Source organism: Fistularia commersonii, chromosome 34 (assembly GCF_037954325.1).
Source record: "Fistularia commersonii isolate RoL2024-O1a breed Wild chromosome 34, RoL_Fcom_v1.0, whole genome shotgun sequence".
Lineage (NCBI taxonomy): Eukaryota > Metazoa > Chordata > Actinopteri > Syngnathiformes > Fistulariidae > Fistularia > Fistularia commersonii.
The window spans coordinates 2880582-2898644 of NC_141317.1; the positions used below are offsets into that span (position 1 = coordinate 2880582).

An 18063-nucleotide genomic window follows, 5' to 3' on the forward strand; every position below is an offset into this window, starting at 1 on the left:
ACACCTTCATAGACATACAATACACAGTACCACAAGTATTATAATAGTTATATCAAACTCATACAAATTCTTGTAATTATCAGTAATTGGTTTAAAAAGCAAGGCTATCTTTGAATATATAATTTGCCTGACTTGATTTTAGATTTTATGGCTTTCTGTAAATTTCAAGGATTATTATATATGAAATATATATATATATATATATAAAATATATAGCATAACTGTTGGGGGGATAATTACTTCACTGGGGGGTCAACCCTCAATTACAAAAGGTTGAGTATATTATCATGATTAAAATACAGTGACAGTGCTGTTAGCGATATGCACTGTTTTAATAAAAACCAAAGGTTTCTAGGTAAAATACGTCTTATTCAGTAGCATTCTAACCTAAAGAATTCTGAACCAGCAATGCATGTAATACATTCAGCAATTCCTAAACAATGGGCACAGTACCTATCTTCTTGTCTCTTTCTTCATTACTGTCTCTGGTATACATTAATATCACTTTAAATATCACATAATATACTGATTGGTTTTAAACTAGGATTGAAAATAATCTTAGGTGAGACCGCATTTTTCACACTTGCTTTTCCACGTCCATGAACACAACATTAAAGTTTGAAGTTTCCTTGTCAGTAGCCTGTTCTGTTGTTTATTTAGTCAGAACTGAAGATCTATTCACTGAAAAGTGAAGCCTCTAGAAATAGCACCAGCATGAATTTGCCTTGCTCACCTGCATAACGTAGGGGTGCATCTTTGTCCAGTACAATTAGAGGAGGGTCCAGAAGAACTTTGTCATCATTTTCCGTCACGATCCCATGGTAAGTTGTCTCAATCCACGGCTTGTGCTTATTGACTGTGAGGAACAGAAAGGGTAGATTAGTGAATGTATAGAAAAACATCTATGCATATGATTTCCCCTAAATTTGTGTTTCTTGTAGTTTCCATTGTAGTTTAAAAAAAAGAAGTAAAATGTTGTGCATATTTCTCAAATCTTTCTTCTGAATCTTTCTTGCAGAGAAAAGCAGCTTTAACAGTGAACTTAAGTCAGCATATAAGCCTACATATAAAAATCCAAATGACTCAGAACAGTCATTAAATAAAATAAAGATTAAAAAGATGGAACTACATCAGCTAGTGTACATTTAGATATTCAATTGAACATCATTCTCTACTAATGAACTGACACTTTACCAGTTGTTCAATGTTTACATGACTGAAACCAAAATAAATTCAAAATGCAGTCCTTTCAGACAGATGGAACAGCAAGTCATATCAGTTAATGTGTTGATAGGAGAGATAATGGCTCCATAATACTGTCATGCGGTTTGTGTAGCCCTTGGTGGCTTCCTAATAAGAGACATCCTGTCTGCAAAATACTCCACTGAGTAGCATATTTGGCCTGTATTACAAAACAGAACTGATGCATGACAGAAACTTCTCTCTAGTTGCTTACAGCATTAATTGTAAAATCCTAAATGTAATTTGAAAAACGTTGTTTGTAGTCATTATTTAAGGCTACAGCCATTAAAATAATGCTCCATTTAAGACCGATTTAAAAACACTTTGCCCTACTCCTGTCTGCTAATAAAATCTGCTGTGGAACTATTTTTTCTTTTATTTTCTGCATTAGTACAGCGTGTCAGCTTATTGAATTGTGTTGTTCACACATGAGGTCTCTCTAAACCCCGTAATCACTAGTTAAGATCAATTTCAACTGCAAACAGCATGATGCAGCCAATGTGGGTAGGCGATGCATTCAAGCTATTCCAAGCTAACAATGAGCTACTGAAGTAGCTTAAACAAGTAATGTTAAGAATCCACAGCACAATAAACAGTGTACGGTAATGTATGAAACAGGTTACATAATAGTTCACTTTAGGTCACTGAGCAATCTGTAAAGCGAAACAAACTTTTTTGGGAACTATCTTCCATATTTGCATGATTTAGGCTTTATTTAGGTTTTGGAAAGAAAGGACCAAAGCAAAATGCAACAGGCAACAAATGGGTGTTATGTTGGTGTACAAAAACATTGGTATAGGATCTCATGGATCTTAATACTTTGTTGCTGCTGTTGGCTATATAACATTATTCACATGGTTTAATGTGGTGTGAAAATTCTGCTGCAGAAATTTGATTAGTCATGAAAAGTGAGCAGGAAAACAGGAAATTATTAAACAAGCAGTCCTCAAGAGGGTTGAGATTTGGGTGTTAAAGGATGCCTGAAGCTTTTCTGGTGGAAGGGTACTGTAGATGAATCAACTTGAAAAAATAGGAAATAAAGTGCATTCATAATATTTAACGTCGCTCCTAACAGATTACATCTTACAATAATTTTCCAGTGAAAAGTGATCCAAAAGTAAGTCATGTAACAATGTATGGTATGGTTTATCCAACAGTATCATTGTTATCATAAATGCGATTTCTTTCTCTTTGATGGATATACTGTAACATTAATGTAATGTTCAAATTAGATTAACTACTGCACCATTATTTTTGTATGAAAACATTGCATCTAGGCCAAATACATACAGGTTGAACAGTTTATACATGCCAAATATAAATACACACATATATATATGTATATGTATATATACATATATATATATGAAACTTATTTTACAATTATTTTCTAACAAAGAAGTTAACTAATTACGGCAAGTGATTTGTAGTATAACACATTACTTCACCTGTAGTCTCAACACGGTTTCTCCAGCAATTTTAAAAAGAGTTATGACTACAACAATACATCCAGATGGAATGAGATCCAAATATTTTATTTGCGTTTACAGTTAAATCCTACATGCACTTAATTAAATCAAATCCACAGCCTGTTCATGCTGCAGAAAGAATCAAAACTACACATATCATCTCTATAATAGGAAGAGTCCCAATGTTCAACAACACAATCTGCGCAGCAATTAAATTATGCTCCAAACAGTAGCTAGATAAACAAAAACAACACATGATGGAGATGTTTTCAGGGGATATTAGATCTCAGCGTGCCAAATCCAATTCCAGCAAATTAAATCGCTAGCAAACAACTTGGGTTGTGGGTCATTACATAATTTAGTGTCATTCTCAGTGATAACATTATCAGTCGAAATGAATTCGACGCTTCTAGCAAAAAAGGAAAATAATGACACCACAGTGTACAATAATTAGCCATTAAACTATCGTTGTTGTTTTTCTGGCTGATCCTCAAGACTCAAGGAACCACAAATCAGCTAGGTGTAAACTGCACCACATTTTCTTAGACATCATGCTGCTCTGACGCCTGAGCACCTCATACTAACTTTAATTTTATTTCCATTTTTATAATGCAAAAATAAGTTGTATTAGGACCATAAATTGAATGTATCCACTAGCTAAAATTTGCATCTTTTATATCTTTGATGAGATGTTGTTATTTAAAAGCAGATCATTGATATGTGTTTGGTATTTACAGTATATGGCAACATTCAACTTTGCATAGTGCCTCGTGAACAAAAGGAAGTGCATGTCTTTAGACACACTGCTGGGCCAGACTACAACATTAATTTGCTTTATCCTGACAGAGTCACAGTTAGTATTTGTCAGGTCACATGCGCATCTCACGTTTGTCCTGTAAAATTAGTCAATTAGCATCAACAGCACTAAATAGTAAAATGTGAATATACCCCAAAGCCTGAGCAGGTTTACACTAACCAACACTGACAAATCAGAAACTTTAATAATAGTGGCTGATTTTGTAGTTGTCCTGTTATTTTCCATTCTTTATAGAATGATCATAAAGCATTAGGTTCACCTTCAAGCATTTCCAACTTGACATCTTTTAAATACTGAAAAAAAAAAACAAAAAAAAAAACATAGCTAACCTGTACTGAAGAAGATATTTTGAGCTGCCACCTTACCATGGTAGCGGGATTAGCGCGTCCCATTGATCCTGGGAGCTGTGTTGTCGGAGGCTTTATGCCCCTTGAAGGGTTACCAAAGGCAAACACGTCCCAGGTGAGGGACCAGACAAAGCGCAGCCTAGAAGACCCCCATGACGAAGAAAAGCGTTGTTTGTGGCTATGCACCCAACAACGTCTCAGGTTACCCATCCTTCTTGGGGTCCCTTGAGGGGCCACTAGAGAGCGCTCCTACCGGGGACCCCCTTATCCAACTGGAAGACTTCAACGCTCATGTGGCCAATGACAGTGCGACTTGGAAAAGCGAGATGGGGAGGAACCCCCCCCCCCATCTGAACCTCAGCGGTGTTTTGTTATTGGACTTCTGTGCTCATCACAGATTGTCCATAACAATCGCCATGTTCAAGCATAAAGCTGTCCATATGTACACTTGGCACCAACACACTTAAGGCCACAGTTCTATGATCGACCTTGTGGTCGTGTCGTCGGACTTGCAGCCGCATATCCTGGACACTCGGGTGAAGAGAGGGGCGAAGCTGTCAGCTGATCACCACCTGGTGGTGAGCTGGCTCTGATGGTGGGGGAGGATGCCAGTCAGACCTGGCAGACCCAAACATAACATGAGGGTCTGCTGGGAGCCTCTGGCAGAGTCCCCTGTCAGAAGGAGTTTCAACTCCCATCTACGGCAGAGCTACAACCACGTCCCGATGAAGGTGGTGCACATTGAGTTCAAATGCGCCATATTCCATGCTTCCATCGTCAAGGAAGCAGAAAGGAGCTGCAGCCGTAAGGCGCTCGGCGCCTGGTGGGGCAGCAACCCTCGAACCCGCTGATGGACCCCAGCAGTGAGGGGTGCCATCAAACTGAAGGAGGAGTCCTGTCAGACCTTAGTGGTGCTCCAGAGGCAGCTGACGGGTACCGCCAAGCCAAGTGGCATGCAGCTTCGTTGGTTGCTGAGGCAAATATTCGGGCGTGGGAGGAGTTCGGGGAGACCATGGAGAACAACTTCCACTGAACATGAAAACGGATTAAAACACTTGATGCATGCACGCAGAGGAGAAACTGTGTTTTTGTGCGTTATCTCGAATGAACATCTTTTTAATAATGAGTTAATGACGTATTCCACATAAAACACATCTTGGAGACTGTGTCACTTCAAAAGATGGTTTGGCTTAAATCTAATTTTACACTCAGCCATTGTAAACAGAAATCATACACTAAAGAATAGGAAGTCAATCCCTGCAAAAAGGAGTGTGATGCCTGAATATCCCTCTGCCACCCTTTGATTCATTCTGACTTCCACTTGTTCAAATCATGAACCAGTGGAAACGTGAATATGAGACGGTTCAGGCAAAACATAGAATGAACGACTTGAAATATGAACAAGCGCTTGTATAAGTAAACTATGCAGATGTGTGTAGCACGTACAGGTAAGCACAAAAATACATCAAAAATATTGGGGCTGATTAAAAGCTGATTGTAACAATGCGGTGTCTGCATTATGGCTGACAAGTAACACCTGGACACAACTACCTAGACTAAAATGTAAATACTGCACTTACCAAAGCAGGGAAAACTCTCTGTATCAGTAGTTAGTAAATACTACTGATACAGAAAGTTTAGAAATGATAATTGGTAAAGTTCCTCCTAAATACATCAGTGTACAATTCCAGTTTGGTATAGGTACTTCTAATCCACAAAATAAAGTTTCAAAGAGGCTGAAAAATGATAAGGTGAGACAGTTCAAAAAAAGATTTGTTGCTGTGCACATTTCTATTTCTGTTCCAGTGGACACATACTTCGGTGCTAACAAAAGTCACCAAAATTCTGGGAGAAGCCCATGAGAAACAGAGGTGTTCAAGAAGAGAGGGACAGCACAATTAAAGACAGTGTACTATTGACCCCTCTTACAACAAGAAAGAGATTACTTAGTATGTAATCCTGTTTCACAGACAATAAAGACAGAAATTTAATCCCATGACGCAATGCATCAATTTCTTTCAGTGACAAGGTTAAGCAACTACGAAGACATCAAAGCAGCAATCGCTGCCAAAAGTAAAAACCCTGTCTTGTTTTTATTTAATATGCTCAACAAAGTATAATATTACAATGAAGTAACTGCTTACATCTGGGGAGTTCTTTTAAGAGACCAGCTGATTAACAAATGATGAGCACAAGGAACAGCTGCATTTTGTGGTGTTCTCCTTGAACTAAATGTTCAGATAGCCAACAGCTGTATTTTTCCTAAATGAAAGCACTTTGTCTTTTCCAATGTGAACGTCAAAGCCAGTCTAAGAAGGAATAGTCATGTTTCTGGCTGGTTTTAGCACCATCCCAGAAGCATGTTGGTATCATGGCATCATGTAGTTATATTAATACATGAATTCATCATTGTCTTACCCACCGCATGACCCAACACTCTGAGTCATGATGGGGCTGGAGTGAAACCCAGATGTCAACGGATGAGAGGCAGGTTACACCCATGCCAGGTCACCAGTCAATCCCAGCAGATGATGTGGGGAAGATAGCGCACTTCAAGGGACCCGTTCTTGTGTTCTTGAAATTTAAATAAACTATATAAACTAAATAAACTAAGAGGAAAAGGGCTGATTTTTATACACTAACCTATTTTTCAGGCAAAACATGGTTGCCTTCTTATTTCAATTCATTTCTTCTCTATGTGGCAATATCCTTAGAATATATTAATTGCCTCAAACAACACATATAGAAGAAGTGTGTTTGGGTTTGCATGATTCGGACAGCTAACTGCTAGCAGTTAGACAATATTGGTGAAACCTAACCAAAGTCAAAGAAGCCCACGGGAAGTGTGGCTGATATCAAAATAAAGGCTTTAGTCAAAACACTTGGAAAAAGAAACAACCAACGGCATTTCTTACAATGCTCCTGAATGAACACCCGAGTTCATGAAAATACTCTGCCGTAGGGACAGACGTAAGATGTTAAAACTTGAGCTTGCTTACGCAACAGGGAAAACTATTTTTAATCAACTATTGTTAAATCTTGCTCTGTCATACTGTTGTATGGGCTCATTTATATGTACATATATACAACAAATTTTGCAAACCAAGCATCAAATACTACAATTACTATGCTGTCAATTTCCACACCAATGGTGAACATTGCTAAATTTTATTGCCGCAACCTTGTCTGCTTAATTAATTGAGGAGCTGAAGAAGCCTAAAGTGAGAGGTGAAACTTCTTCAAGAATTTGACCAGTCGACTTGCCACAATAGTCTCTGTGAGTACCATGACTGAGAATCTTTGAAGACATACAACATTAGGGGTTGTTGCTATATTTCTTTTCTCTCAAAATACTAAATGGCATTGTTAATGACTCAGGTCACAGCCTAGAATAACTTATCTGCAGACTTTCTTTCAATTTGTAAAAAGTATCAAAATTCTTTGACCACGTATAAACCTGGTGGCACTTATTCCATAGTGTGGTGCTGCTGATAGCTGGCACCCACAACCTGGGATAACGATCGTGAGGACACAAAGACAAAGTCTCTTTATGGCTAGAAAACTCTTATTGAAGGCCAACTTTTTCAATTTAGCTTATTAACCATGATGAAATGCATCCTGGGAGAATTGTAGGGCCACAATAGGACTCACTAATCCTGAGATTCAATAGATCTCCTGGAAAAACACTCACTTTGTTTCCCTCAATACCAACGCTCTGATGTTTCTTCATTGGGACGGGAGTAGGGGTCATTTTGCCTGCCTCACACTAAAACCCTCACAGATGCCATGGACTGAAACAAATACAATGATGTTGGATTGCCCAAAGGCCCCTTCTGGTTATCCTGTGAAACCAGAGAAATACACCACAGCTGTCTGGATTGCAGCATCATCACTGCAGCAGATCAGTCTGTAATTATCAGATAATGCCTGGGAACCTCTGAGGGCTGTTGTGTAATGATGGTGCAGCTGAGCGTCAGGCCCATAATGCGTGGTAAAACTCAGCTGAATTGATTCAGGCCATACTTTAAATTGGTGGTTCAGGGCCCAGAGGAAATTATGAATAATGGTTATTAAAGAATTAAGGATATAAACAATAAAAACTTCCAACAATCAAACATGCTGCAAATTCAAATGATCTCTTCAAATATTCTAATCAAAGCCTGAAAGAGAGATGGTCTGATGTACAAGATGCATTTTCAATACACGCTGTTATTGTTTGCACATAGACCTGTTATGAAAAGCTGATCCATTGATTGACTGTGACAATCATCATCTGTTCTTAAGACTTTTTCAGAAGACGATAAACAACATCTGAAAAAGTCTATTTCAGCTTGAAGGCAACCACTACAGATTGGCCGGCAGCGCCTGGTGATACCTAACAATAAAGGCCAATTGAAAAAAAATCGGGCTTGTTGTCCTTCTCAGATAACAAGAAACATTGCCTGGTTATATAAAATCACTTGGGCCTACACGGGCTTCAAAGTTGCAACAAAAGGGTACCTTAGAGAGAGCAGAGTAATCACAAGAATGTTCTTAAGATGTTGTAGGCAGTACCACTATGATCCCTTTGTGTTTGTCTTCAACTTTCTAAACAGTTATACTTTTGCAAGATGATCCTGAGTTACAATTATAGTGAATAGGAGGAGGTACCAGGATGTACCAAGATGTGTAAACACACTAGCAGATATGTATGAAGCTTAGACAAATTTTTCCATTTAGAAGCAAAGAAATTGAGATAACACGAGCTATTTCACTTTACTTAAGCCTTTTTTGCTAACTCTTATCAAAGTTTATCTATCACCCATGTTCATCCAAGAATTATTGTGTAGGACATTTTTTATACATTGAATTTTGATTTGATTTGATTTGATAATGATTTCTTCAATGGAAATACATCTGTCAGGGCTGGATTAAATATATGTATTAGGTTACTTATAAATCTGAATAATCTCACACCTCCTTATTGGTCAAAATGAAAAAATTCTCAAGTTTATCCTCCTTTTGTTTTTTCATTATCTTTTATTTTGACAGGCTAACATACTGTCAAGTTTATTGATGGGTTACAGTGTGTGAGGGTCATAATGACCAAAATGTCAAAAACGTAGCACCTGTGGTGCCACTGTCCCATTTTTCAGCACTGCCACCCTTATTTTCAGGGAAACTACATCCCAGTTTCCATAGTAGCAGCTATACATAGCAGGGAAGGCAACATTATAGCTACTTAAATTATAGCCAGTCAGTTAGTTAACTATTCACTGTCTGTATTTGTGCTTTTTATATGGCTATTGCATTTTCAAACCAAATTTCGTACTTTACCTCTATCTTTACCTCAACAACCCCCTCAAACACGCGAAAACACACGCATTACTATTACATGCAAAATAAACTGACACCATGCCAACACAAACATGTCTTCATTAATTGGTGTTCGGGTCTTTGGGACCCGTTTTCACTTATGTGTGTCTGGGTGCCCATAGACCCAACACCACATAAGGGTTAAAACCATTTCATGCCTGCCTCTGCTCCCTCCCTGTCGCATTATCTGTACCGACTGGGTTGAAAACACATACAACAGGACTTCCGCACTCAGACTGATTATGCAGCGGTCATAGAATTTTAGCATTTTATCACATAGCAGCTGCTCTTATGAACCATTTCAATCCATTTGCTGTGTTGTTAAATGAAAAAGTGTAGATATTGACCATGTTTGACTGTCTTTGAGCCACTGAATGGTGGGACAGAGACACAATAATGTCATTTTGTTCTGTGGGAAAACTGTATGTGATATTTTTCAATGTCTTGTGAAATTTGACAGGATCTGAACAACAAATTACGGTAATTGATGAGGTAGAGAGTAGACTGGAAAAAAAGAATAATTTCCTCCTTTCCCTCCACATATCTATTTGTCCCTCGTCTGGCCCAGTCTAAATTTCAATGAGTTCATGAACAAGCAGCTAATCTCAATCTATTATCTAAGGCTGGATGGGTTTAAACAAGTACCAACCAATGACTACAGAGGAATGAGAATGCCCAATGTTGCTGAGTGATGGAAAACGACTGCTTCAGCTGAAGCAAACTGAATGACACGGATGGTTTATTTGCTTAACTATGTCAATTATATATTTTTTCCTCCCTATTTCACACTATCTCTGGCTGGTTGGAACCCTGGCCAGTTGGGATGGACCTGGGGAATTTTTATATGCTGGCCATTGTTATCGCTTCCCAGGAAATCTGACATGAACTGAGGAATATCAGAACAATTTGTCTTGGCCATTATATCTGGCAATGTCAGGTATTTCACAGAAGAACAAAAGATGAAAATAATGAGTTGTATCAGCCCAGTCTCATAAAACCTCTCTTTTGCCAGGTTGTTCTTGATATTTTTTTTCCCAAAATCAGCAGCAGTGTGCTGTAGAAAGGAAGTGGGAGACTGTGCTCAGGCAATAGTCCTTGGGATGTTACCAAGGAAACAGCCAAAAATATAGCTTTGAAAAGCTGTTACTGTGAAAACAGAAAGACATTAAATGAATGATGCACATACTTTGAAAAATAGCGGTTAAACCCATTCAACCAGTGGACGATTCCCTCTGCAATTCAAATGCTCTAGGTTTGCCATATTTCGGGGTTTCCTGGTGCCGGACCAGTTGCACGTCCATCAACTACAGCAAGGGCCCCTCAAGGCACACTTCAGGGTTAATTTCTAAAAATATCCACATTAAGGAAACAATTGGTGAAGGTATGAATATCTGAGTGCAGGAATTACTTGATTTACGATTGTTGGCTACTTTAATTCCACAGACCTGGAGTAATCAGGCAGAAACCTGCTTAGCGTCTGAAACAGTGGGCACACTTCTCTATTTGTTTTTCCTGAGAAGCTACTGAGCTTGTTGATGCAAGCCACCTTCATCACAGACTGGGGACTGTTCTAGGAGGATTTGAAAACCCAGGAACCCCAGACCTTAGGGACCTCTGCTCTCCAAACATCCCATTCGCACAGGAGCGCCTCTTAGTTTGCCTGCCAGGCAACAGCATTTGTTTGTCTTCCATGGAATCACAACCGCCCAACAGAGAGTACGCACCCTCTGTGACCATCAAACTCCTCTAAAGAGGGGGTTGGTAGCGCGAAAGCCTTGAATGCAACTCAATTGCCTTTCTGTGTGAATCACACAAAAGGGCCAGTGAGAGTGAGGCGGTGAGAGCGAGACGTCTGCAACGACGTTCAGGCACTTGGGTGAGGCTGACCTACAGCTCTGGGGAAGCAGGTAATCGGCTCTCTGAATACCTGTTTCCCAAGAAAGCTCACCGTCCATTTGAGTGGCTTCACATGGACAGGAGGTTTCTCTCCAGCACCACCTTTAAAGGTAGGAGCTGACAATTTAAAATACGCATTGTTAGTAACACAATAAGAAATGTTTCCTCTTCAATTTGTTTTCAGAGTTCAGGATATTACACTCAATGCTGACGTTTTAATGAGGAATATCAGAATCTTCAGCTTTCACCCCTGCCGACTTCTACCTTAAACAACTGCTGTTTAACATTTACATGATCAACGAAATCCATTTCACCTCATTCTACTGATTCAATTACATATGCATATAATCCTAAAGTTTTCCTCATTTCTGAACATTAAGATAACAAGGCCAAGGTTTCATGTAAACTCCTTTCACAACGGCTGACATAACTTCCCAGTCATCTGGCACAACTTAATATTCACAACTGAATGACCCATTCTTGACGGTTCACTGACTCCATTGAGCCACTGAATGCACCAATGTGAGGAAAGTCACCACTGTCCCACATGGAGTCCAGTATTCTCATGGCCTGTCCTTCCAGCAGAGTGGCAACTTACCAAATTGAAATGCTTCACCAATTTTGCGCTTTCTGGGGATTATCACATACACACATTCTTGAGGGAATTGTGTTGCAATCCATCAGACAGGGCCCTCATTGTGACACACTAAGTCAAGATCTTGACCCCCAAGTTGGGACATTAAAAAAAAAAAAAGCCTTTGATGTCCTGAAAAATCTCTGGGAAAAAAAACAAAAAACAAAAACCAAACATTTAATTATAAGAACAGAGACCCTCTAAAAGATGGGCAAACTTTTATTCAGGGAATCACATAGTAACACATCTGAAATTTTTTTTTTAGGACGCAGTCACTTGACAGACACAACATTTACTTTTGAATCACATCTTTCATTGCACACCAGAGTTCCTTCATGACAGTGGTCAGGCAGTAGATGTTTAAATCCTGATCGTCTGCTTTAAAGCAGTCAATCTTCAACCACAACTTTCAATTAAATTGGGTGCAATAATATTGATGGTGATGTCAAAAGTGTTTATAATTTGTATCAGGAGCTCTTGGAATTGACTTTATTGCTTCACCAAATTTATTCTGACACCATTACCTTTCTCCACAAATGTTTTTCTCCATTTCTCCACTATATTTCTATACATATAATGATGAAAGACCATCCAGCATGTGGATCAAATCACTGATCATTCAATACAGCGTGTTCTATCGATCCACATAGATGACAGCTGCAATTGTCTCTCCTTACTTTACGAGCTGATTAAGAAATGTAGAAGCTCGGCAAGGCTCAGATAACTAAAAGTTCCTTCACCTTTGGTTATTAGACATTGCTCCCCTCATACTGTTTTTCTAAGAGTACAAGCTTGTAAGCTTATGCTGAAAGATGCCGCACAAACATGCTCCAAGTGCATGGGAGAGACAAACAATGGAGTCATTGTCCACTGTGTGTAATCACATAGTTTGTGTTTGCAAAAACAGAAAAAAATGACATTGGTATTTTTTCAGAACAACGGGTGAAGTGCCGGACCACAAATAAAACTGCATCCATGATTTTCTCTTTTTGAAGCTGTGCATTCGCTGTCACTGATGCAAACAAGCAAATGTCTCAGGACCTGTTGATAGCGTGACACACTCTCCTGTTTGCGACGATAATGAACTGAATCAACAAACATAAAGAACCATTTACATCCAGCACGTTTGTTTTGTATTATGTGGTGTTATTCAAACCATGCTGATGGCATTGTACTCTTTTCAGTGGACCAAATTATAATTAAACATTCTTGTGTTAAAGGCCAAGCCTTGGAGAAAATAACACATTTCGATGAGCAATAATTTTCTTTTTTTTTTTTTTTTTGGAAAATAACTTGCAGATGGTGAGCTTTCATGTGAATAATAATAAATAATAAACCACGCCTATTTTGGTGATATGATCCTCAGACTTATCAAAACAATACATTTATTGATAGCATTTTTAAGGTCAGATTAGGAGTAGAGTTAAAAAGGGAAAGACAAAGGAAAACAAGTGCATCCTCTATGACCTTTTTTTCCTATATACATTTCATGATGCTTTTGTCCTTGCCAGAAGAATAATCATTGGCATCTAATACAGAAAATGTATCGACCTGATTCACTGAACTACTGTATCCAACATGCAGTTTTCAGTGGCTTCACATTTAACTTTTTCACTCCAACTGTGACAGGGAGAGACATCGATACATGTTGTCTTTGCTGCATCCAAACCATGTGAGCAGACTGCATATGTTAACTCAGCACCGCACAAAGCAGGTCATCCAATTTGTTCAACTAGAATTAGTTAATTCAATGATGAATGAGCCAAGAAACTTCCCAGCAGCCAGTGTTTCCTTTGTCTGGCAGTGTGTGCACAGAGCAAGCTAATGCATCTCTGCAGAACAAATGTTTGACTCGAGAACATGAGGGCATCCAGTGAGGGCCCTCACTCATGGAAAAAGGTGATGAAATAAGACTAAAAAGATCACACGACCGTGTGCTATGGAAATAAATAAAGTAATGGGCAAACGTTTTGAAAATGTCGGTTAAAAAGTAGAATTTTCGGAGGCAGACAGCGCCCATGACAATGTGTTTATGTGTGTGTGTGTGTGTGTGTGTGTGTGTGTGTGTGTGTGTGTACCCCAGATCCAAGCACATTACATTTTGTTGCAGGCAATGTGTTGCGCTTCTTGGCAAGAACACTGTGTTTCAAAACGAGAACCTCCAAGGTTTGTCACTGCAGTGTCTTCTGAGACAAATGTTTGAGTAGAGGAGGACGGGGGCCAGCGTTTATAAATTCTGATACTGTGTTATGCTGTGATGACATGAAATAATTTATTAACATATAAACCAATCCTGCTGGGATGAAGAAACCGGTCATGAAAGCAAAGGTGAAAAGAGGTGGCGCACCAAATAACCCATTGACCTTTGCTTATTAAAAGATAAACCTCACCCAGATGGTGACTTCACAGATCTACTTTGTTGATAAGAGCAGGGGAGCCAGCAGGTGCACTGGGCTGACACACACTGGGCTACATAATAAAGACCGTAATTCACGCTGTTCCGTTTTGAATAGTCGGAGAAGAGGGAAAAAAAGGAAAATAAAATGACTGCTTCAGAAATGGCAGCCTGCTGGCGCTGAGCATTCTCAGCTGTAGGACGTGGCAACAGGAAGAAATACGGTCGGACGAGAGCCTCCTGTGCAGTGTTTTATGACCGATCCTATTCACGGTGCTTCTTCATTCCTCACTGTGCATGAAACAACGGGTTGAAGTGCACTCGCCGTTGGCTGCACCTGCCGGAGACAGCGAGGCTCTCGGCGGATCGGGATTTTTAACCGACCCGGGAGAGGAGGCAGGCGGGCGGGCCGCCCTGCAGCAAAGCGCAACGCACCCTCTTGCGTGACGAGAACCGATGTGAGGCTCGGCTCCTTAAGCGGATCGTATGGAGGCAGGTGGAAACGACGCATTCGTCTTATAATAAATAAATATATACAGATATAAATAAATAACACGGGCAAGACTGGCTGTGGCAGCGAGGCGGATCTGCAATGCGTAGCCAAATCAGCTCCAGCCCAGTGCCGCCGCCACGCTGCCAGGGGGTAAGAGTGTTGGGGGGGGGGGGTCTTCTGCAAAAATAAAAACAATAAATAAACAAACAAACAAACCAGAGTGCCGCAATTACAGTCGTGGGGTAAGAAGAAGAAAAAATAAAGAGTCAATAAAATCACATTCCTAAATACACTTCTGGAATTGAATCAGATGAGACGTGAAATGAAAACGGTCCGAGCAGCGGGAGCGAGCACTAAAAATAGCCGGCGAGCGGATGACACAAACGGGTCGTGCCTCGGCCTTCCCGTTACCCCCCCCCCCCCTCAAAAAGCGCAATTTCTGGCGTTTTCGAAGGTAACCGTCGAACCTTTTTTGATTTAGAGAAACGTTATGTCTCGCACGGGTCATATTTCGGCCGGTTTTGGGTGTAAGGGGGCGGCCGGGGGGTGGGGAGTGCACTTGATGCCGGCGGAATCCACCGCTCATCCCGGAGCAGGTTACTCGACGTGCATCCATCAGGACCGCACGCCCCGATACAAAGGAATAAAGAAACACATCTTTTGATACAACCTTCAAATTTCACAGAATATTTGCGACAGACAGAGAGCTGTCCGCCGTTTCCAGACAGACACACACACACACCGCGGGATATAAATCCCAGCTTAGTTACCTTTAGCCGCATCCACCGCACATAGCAGTCCGAGGACCAGTCCGACAGCGGATGCAAACAGTTTATTCCTTCGGAACCTCATCCCGACTTCGTATTCAGCCGCGATGAAGTGACAGTAAAAAAAAAATACAGTCTTCTTCTTCTCCGGTGGGTCAGGCGGGACGAGAAAAATAAATATTCAAAAAAAAAAATCCGGGCGACGAGTCTCGGTTACCACGGTAGCTCTAAGATGGCCGCCGCCGCCGCCGCCGCCGCCGCTCTGCTGTCCCTTCAATCACCGCTTCTCTCGCAGTTTTGCAGTTTGTTGCGTTCAAGGACCGTCGGAAATGGAAACATTGCGTACCAGCCAACCCTCCTCCCCCTCTCTGCTCTCTCACAAGGCTGGAGTGTGACAGTATAGAAAGATCCACTGGAATGCAAACGTGACTGTGGAGGATGAGTTCTGTTAGATTTAACCTTCACTCTTAATAGTGACCCTCGCCGAATGTCACTTTAACACCTCCGCGCTAGGAAAAGAAAACGCTTTAATTAATAGAAGGCCAAGCGGAGAATCCGTTCGGCCCGAAAAGCAAATGTGTTGTTTGTCCACCGTTTGAATCGAATTGCACAAACGAGAGGGTAAACAAAAGTCATAACATCGATGTTGATGAATCGCCACATACATGTGTTTATCCTACACACCAGAAGGGCTAACGGGGAGACATATTATAATAATAATAAGAAGAAATAAGAGCTGTTTTTCTGCCTGGGGTGTTAAACATAAGCTATTACAATTTTAATACCCGCTATTATGTTACATAGTCAAAATAATGAGCGAATACTCGACTTCTTCCCAGGAAGCGATGCACGCTTTATATAGTACAGTAAAGAGACGATGGGTTTATTCACAAACACTCAACTCGAAATACAAGGTCACGGGGTGGATCCGTGCACGTTTCACCTAAAAAATCAGTCAACTGCCTGAACCGAAGCTTGTAGCTTGTCTGTGCACGGTCTACATTGACAATGCAGACGTATGCAAACCCACAAGAGGAGAAAGGGGTTCTGAGGACAGTCATGCGTGGCTGAATTTCATCTGCAAACTGGCTCAAAAATTGCCATTATCACGCCCCAGCCACACCGTGGGTTTCTAACTCGTCGGAGATACCGCGCCCCACCCTGTCTCCTCTGTTTCACTCGTGTCGTACGTGTGAGTATAATATGCGGACTTGCAGGGATGTATTTTAATCTCTGCACCTGAAGTCGTCAAAAATCGGAGCATCGACGGTGAACGTGAAAGCAACTTGTATCCAACGTTGGCCAGTGACGTCAATACTGTTATTGTGGGTGCGCATGTAGCCGCCGGAGCTGAGACACTAGACTCAAACCCTGGGTGGGGACCGAATTTCCTCTGGTGTCACAAAGAGAAGACCAGATCATCGTTATGTCAGGTGTCTCCTTGCACGCTAGTCTAACACATCTGCAATTTTGAAGAACATGCCCATTTCGAGGTGATATTTATCCGTTGATTATCTCTCAGGTGCACTGGGTGGAGTTGGTTATTTTGCACAGATGTGGTGGTTGCATAATCCAGATGTGTTAAATGCATTTTTTGTAACATAGTTTCCCAAGAGGGAAGAGATGCAACACACCGATGTGAAGGAGAAGCCGTCAACCGTTTCTGCTGAAATAGGAGAGATGGGGATTGTAAATCCCCCCCTCCCCAGGTTTCTGTCACCGCAAGGGCAATTCTTGCCGCGGGATCGACTGTGTAATGGACTTCTTACACATAAAAATAAGCATTTTGTCAGTCGTCTGTGGGTTAATCCCATTCCGTCCTTATCCTAACAAGCACGCAACAGCATGTCAGCATGAGAATAGCAAGGCCACAAAATGCAAATGTGCAAGAGTGCCGCTATCTAATCGACACCCGGAGACGAGCAGACAGAGGTAGCACCCCAGAGGGGTGGCGATCGTTGCGGACCTACTTATTAACACCAACACCTCTTTAAAAATCCCAAAGCCAACTATTTAACATGGGGGGGCAGAAAAGAAGAAGACACACGGCTTTCTGAAATGCCTCACAACCATTCACAGCACACGGGCTTTCGTTGAAATCCATAACGCATTGTCTCGTGTCAGTTTGTATATATTGATCCGTGACAAAATAACTCAAAAGGTCACCCATTAGACCTCGGTTCTGAATGAAAAACTGCAATTACCGCAGAGAAACAACAGAGAAAGGACTGTGAGGCCACAATTAAGTGATGAGTCTATAGGGATAGTCTACGGCCATCGGAGCAGCAACAGAGGGACAATGACTGTTTGTTTCCTCTTTGGCAAGACATGAAGTGGCCGGGAGAGAGTGGAAGCTCCCCCTCTCCCTCCCTCACAGATGTCCAGCACTCTGGGGAACAGACAGAGTGGTCATTATCGTTCCTCCGGGGCACAATGGCCAAAGGCAGTGTGAGGGCTTGGGGGGATAGGTGTGAGCGAGCCACCAGAAAGGAGGAACTTGTCCATCGAGGTCCGTTTTTGGAGATTAGCACGATTCTTGAGTCTTTGTACTGTGCGATTCAAGGATTGTTTTGAAGTCCATCGTTGAATAGCCGTGCAATGTTGTGGTTGATGTGTGCCTCAAACCTGCACCGTTACTTTTCGACCGT

The 18063-nt window shown here is 41.0% G+C and overlaps 1 protein-coding gene across 4 annotated transcripts in view; it reads right to left on the reverse strand.

The window, feature by feature from the left end:
• Positions 1-15716, reverse strand: part of clstn1 (calsyntenin 1) — a 36920-nt gene extending 21204 nt beyond the window's left edge. For 3 of the 4 annotated variants that reach the window (XM_086141607.1, XM_086141605.1, XM_086141604.1), the window contains exons 1-2: positions 15419-15715; positions 734-856 (exon numbers count right to left, since the gene is read on the reverse strand). In XM_086141607.1, coding sequence (XP_085997733.1) covers positions 734-856; positions 15419-15500 — 205 coding nt within the window. In that variant the 5' untranslated portion in view covers positions 15501-15715. Of the gene's footprint in view, positions 1-733; positions 857-15418 lie in introns of all 4 variants that reach the window. The other variant, XM_086141606.1, reaches the window with a different exon arrangement.
• Positions 15717-18063: the final 2347 nt, after the last annotated feature.